Here is a 5185-nt window from a genome sequence, read left to right on the forward strand (position 1 = left end):
CATATGTAGTCCATCTTGAGGGGAGTATTAACATCATATTGTTAGTTAGCTACAATAGAGAACTAAATTTGGCTTTGTATTAGTTTTTCTGTTGTAACCGAACAATACTTAGGTGTATTGCTGCAGCTTTAAATACTTTAGCATGTAGCTTATTTCACAATAAAAAATAAAAATAGCCTATTTTTCCTCGATACTCTCTTCATTTTCTTACAGCTAATATTCTTAACCCTTTATCCTTTATTTGGAATATGAATTTTAGGAGGAAAAAAAAGACTCAAATTTTACTAAGAAAAAATTATTTTAAAAAAAGTATAATTTTTTGAAATTTTATAGTAAGAAAATGAATCCCAGATCCCGAAAAAAAGAATGAATTCCTTCCATTCTTCCCTCCCTATTTTATTTTATTTGTTTTTTTTTAAAAGGCTTACCTCCCTAATTTTACATTTATTATTACGTTTCTTTTTCCTTTCCCATATCCTTGAAGAACACCATACATTTTTCCATAGAAAATTGTGTATTCCTTCCAGAGCACTTTCTTCTCTGGAAATTATGTTCAAACGGCATAAGAATCCAACTCAATCCACTTAAGCATACATCTAATCCTATTCCTAGTAGATAATCATATGTAACATTAAAATATAGAACAGTTGTGTTGAAAAAAAAGAGCAAACAGTAGAGAAATAAAAGCCAGCAGAAGTAGCCATTTATACAATGTAATTGATTCTCCATACAGAAGTTTATCAGATTCTTCAACAGTTTTCTTTGAAGCAAAAATTATAAATATATGTAACATTCTTTTGATCATAGGCTCCCGAAAATGTGTGCTAATCCACTGCATCAAAATGCAGAAGAAGGACAAACACTTGACATCTTACAATCTAGGAGCAATACCAGTACGAGGGCTGTCCCATTCTGTCGCAATGTGGTTGCGGGTGATCTCCTTGAGTGAACGGCAACCGCTTAATGCCATGGTTAGCTCAAACTCTTCGCGAAGCATTTGAAGAACTTTCCTCACTCCAGCCTCTCCTTCAGCAGCCAGTGAGAAAACCACCGGTCTTCCAATCTGACATAAGAACATAACCATGTTTAATTGGACAATATCATGTAAGATGTTCACATAATGAGTTTGAGGCACAAAATGGTTTTATATAATCATTTCCAAAAAGTTGACATTCTGTACTTACAAATATTCCAGATGCTCCAAGAGCCAATGCTTTGAAGACATCTGTTCCTCGCCGGACACCACCATCCAGGAAAACAGGAACTCGGCCTTGTGCAGCTTTGACCACCTAAAAGATCCCCATACAAAACTTGACATTAGTATACTGCAAATTAAGGTTACTGATGAAAGATTACTATTTTTGTAGTTCATTCTCTCTAACTCAACAAACAAATAATAACTCAATTGAAATTGGCTGAAGCTGAGATTTTGGTATGCTATTAAACAGAACATTACCTCTTCCAAAGCCATGATAGTTGCAGGGACATAATCCAGTTGACGAGCTCCGTGGTTGGAGACGATAATTCCAGCAGCTCCTGCTTGTATGGCTAACCTTGCTGCAATTTTTTACAGGGACAGTTTTGTAGGATGTGTTATAAAATTATTGGTCATGTCAAACAAATCTAGAAGAAAAATAAAGGATGGTAAAAAAGTGAAAGAGCTGGTATAATTTGCTTACTGTCTTCAGCAGTAATGACACCCTTAACTAGAATTGGTAGGCTGGTAATTGTCTGGAGCCACTGAACATCCTGTACATTGATTTTCAAGAGAACTCTCAGTATTGATACAACTTCTAGTCCAGAAAGATCTTGTGCAGAAAAAAAAACACATTACCTTCCAGCTGAGAGACCTGTCAATTTGTCCAGCAACATATGATGCCAGTCCAGAGTCATCACTCTGCAAGGTCACCCAACAAAGAAAAATCATGAGAAAGTATGTTAAAACAAGTTTAGTTAAAGGAAAATATATTTCTATTACATTGAAAATTCATATAAGTTTTCACCTTGTCCATTTTTCCAAGATCCAAACCCTCAAAGTTTTTCAGAGTCAAAAATGGTGGCAAATTGAATCTGCAGTAGAACCAGAGAAGGTTTCGAGATTTTCTTCCATCAATACACTGATTTAATAGTGAAAGAACCTAGCTAAATAATCTAACACTTACTCTTGCTTATTATATATAAAATTATTGAAAAATGAAAACTACCTGTTCTTGATATCAGCCTCCCTGCGGCCAAGCCTTGGAGTGTCCACAGTGAGGGCAATTGCCTTGAAACCAGCTCTCTCAGCTCTTCTGACAAGTTGTGCAACAACATTCCTGTCCTTGTACACCTGACCAACAAGAAAATAAATTTTAGATCTTAATGAACATTTGAACCAGCATTTGATTTTAAACATGGGAATTTGAAAGAAAAATTCCTGTCAACCACACTTTTTGTAAAATAACAGCTAAATGAATAAGAAGTTTATCATACAACAAAGTGTCATTAATTTTAATGGTGTATCAAGGAATGACCAGAAAGCTTACATAGAGTTGGAAAAACCGAATCCCAGGTCCTGTTGAAGCAACTTCTTCGACACTGGAAGTAGCCCATGAAGATAGAGTCTAAAACAACCATTATTTCATAGATTGAATGAGGTTGCCATAAAATTTTTGATTGAATTAATAGAAAAAGTAAACACTTAAGAGAGAGCAAACCATGATTGTGTTGGCTGCTGATGCTGCTCTTGCTGTTGCATACTCCCCTGCATCAAAATTACATCACACTATTAGCCATAATTCCCATTTATCTTATCTTAATTACCTAATGAACAGAAGAAAATTAAGACAAATGGCAGGTTCCACCATATGAATTATCATCCATCTTAAAGGGAGAGCGAACATGATTCTTTAAAGTTTTAAGGGACTTCTTTTGTCTCTGATAAAACTTTTAAGATGCAGTTTTTGACCAGGGCTTGTACAAACTCATCTGTGCTAACTGTGTTTTTTTTTTTTTGTATTCGCAAATCAGTTGCTTATTCTGATCAGACAACCAAGTTCACTTTTGTGAATACTAATATCAATATATCTTTAACAAACAATGAATATGATCATCTCATCAAAGCATCTTCTGTAATAGAGTTAAGTCTAAAGAACACCCTAGCTCATACCCTCAGGATGAGCCATCTTCTGCATGGCAGTAGGAGCAATCATGATTGGCATTGAGATTTTGAATCCCAGAATAGTTGTGCTCATGTCAATCTTGGTTACATCAATCAGGATACGAGGGCGAAACCTGTTTCAATCAAACAAAAAATTACATTTCGATAAAATGGAGCCTGGACATACTCTCAAAATTCCAACTACTCCGAGGTAAAAATAAGAAATTTCTTCTCATTTTATCAAATGAAAACATATAACAGCAAGTGAAACTGCTTACAAAATCCTTGAAAAAGCGTTTCGGTTCTCTTGAAGAGTCCACTGGTCCTCTGCACCAGAGGCATAGTAGTCATAAACCATCTTAGGTAGTTTCTGCTTTGCAATAGCGTCATACTCGGTAACATTAGTAATCTCCATCTTAACAACTTCTTTATGCTATTCCCCGGATATTCTCTGTTTAAGAAAAAAAATAACATGATTATTTTAATGAATCAAAAGATTAACCTTCTGTTTGGATCTATGATTTTAGTAGGGAAGCAAAAATGACTTCCAAATGATTTCATTTTCTCCTGTTTGGATTTAAAGAAATTCTTATTTAGAAAAAATAAAAAATAATTATAGTATAATTTTAGAAAATAAAAAAAAAATAGAACAATAATAAATATTTACAAAAAAGGACACTTAAAAAATTCAGAAAAACATTTTCCTCAATCTTTTCCCAACTCTTTTCTTTAACAAAATTTTTCCTTGTAAAATCCAAGATCCAAACAATACTTAAAAAGAACATTATAATTAAGTTAAAGATATAAATTTAAGTTTTCAATCAAGAAACAGAATATAAACTAAACTATTTTTATCATACAAAATGGAATACTAATGACAATAAAACTTAGAAAACGACTTAATCGAATCAAAATCCAAAATTTACACTAAATTTGTTTTAAACAAAGATGAAACTATAATTGATTAAGAAGAACCGGAAAGAGAAAAGTCTTGAAAGCGACTAAAGTTGACAATCTCTTAAATATTCCAAATGCAAATATGCATAAACGCAGGATGACAATAAATAAATCAGAGCAGAGAAACAGAGAACTATGGCATCAAGCTCCTGTGAACCGCTGTTTCAAATCCAGCTTTTCAACACTTGTACAGCAAAACAATCATTCTATTCAGACGCAAAGACACCATGACAAGCCATAGTCTCGTACTACCAGTCTTACTTGTGCTAACAGCAGAGTATGTGAGCCCCACTTTACATGAAAAGTTGCATAGGCTCTTAGGCTTTATTACAATTTAAAGCATGAGAGATTGTGTTAATGAATAAGGTTATGAGCAAGAGATTTCAGACTTTATGACTCAGAAAATCCAACACTCATATTCTGTAATAGCCATAAACACCCAACCAAAGCTAAAAACAACTCAAACCCATTTCAATATGGATAAAGCTTAGTCAGTCACTGTGTCATACATGTAATATTCATAAACACCCAAGTCAAAATCAAGCGGTAGAATGGAAATAAACACAATTCAACGGAAACCCAAGTGTAAAAAACATGAAGATGAATCAATGGTGGATTAAAGAACAAACCTTGTGGCTCTCCCACTAAGGAGGAGAAACTAGAATGAATGAATGAAAAGCTATAGGAGGAAGCTGAAAGATAAAACTTTGGAGGAGAACGGAAAATAAAAGGAGAGAGAACAGTTTATCGATGTGATATATACAAACAAAAAACAGTGAATATAGAGAAAAAATATTAATGTAAGGACAAAAGTGTCTGCGTCAGATGAGAGAGAAGGGTGTCTAAGTGGATTGGTTTTTCAAGGTTGGCATTTGAGACCAAATCTGTTTCATGAAAATATGAGAATTTTATGTGGAGACCGTTTTGTTGATGATCATTTCTCAATTCTCAGAAAATAAATAATGATTTTTTAGTATATAAATAAATAAAATAAAAATAAAAATGAAGATAATGCTAAGGAAGAACTCAGCAAATTATAGCTGTATGACCACAAATGGCTCATGATTTGGCATTTTCTCTCGCTTACTG

The 5185-nt window shown here is 33.7% G+C and overlaps 1 protein-coding gene across 2 annotated transcripts; it reads right to left on the reverse strand.

The window, feature by feature from the left end:
• Positions 1-673: 673 nt before the first annotated feature.
• On the reverse strand, positions 674-4883 carry LOC133801895 (glycolate oxidase). 2 transcript variants are annotated; one of them, XM_062240104.1, is made up of 12 exons: positions 4726-4883; positions 3418-3590; positions 3149-3273; positions 2697-2743; positions 2526-2603; positions 2205-2329; positions 2004-2070; positions 1835-1897; positions 1680-1749; positions 1457-1557; positions 1185-1289; positions 674-1063 (listed from the first exon to the last, which is right to left on the reverse strand). In XM_062240104.1, exons 2-12 carry the CDS (start codon positions 3552-3554, stop codon positions 872-874), a joined length of 1110 nt encoding a protein of 369 aa, XP_062096088.1. In that variant the 5' UTR covers positions 3555-3590; positions 4726-4883; the 3' UTR covers positions 674-871. The 2 variants fall into 2 exon arrangements, with proteins under 2 accessions (XP_062096088.1, XP_062096090.1); XM_062240106.1 differs by lacking the exon at positions 4726-4883 and having other exon boundaries at positions 3414-3529.
• Positions 4884-5185: the final 302 nt, after the last annotated feature.

This window comes from Humulus lupulus, chromosome 9, assembly GCF_963169125.1.
Source record: "Humulus lupulus chromosome 9, drHumLupu1.1, whole genome shotgun sequence".
Classification (NCBI taxonomy): Eukaryota; Viridiplantae; Streptophyta; class Magnoliopsida; order Rosales; family Cannabaceae; genus Humulus; species Humulus lupulus.

Bases quoted from the DNA above. Each gene is read 5' to 3' on its own strand.
- LOC133801895 (XM_062240104.1), bottom strand. From the start codon at position 3,554: ATGGAGATTACTAATGTTACCGAGTATGACGCTATTGCAAAGCAGAAA. The intron at 3,274-3,417 runs GTAAGCAGTTTC...TGATTGAAACAG, and splicing joins AACGCTTTTTCAAGGATTTT to GTTTCGCCCTCGTATCCTGA. The intron at 2,604-2,696 runs GTTTGCTCTCTC...TGGTTGTTTTAG, and splicing joins CAGCAGCCAACACAATCATG to ACTCTATCTTCATGGGCTAC.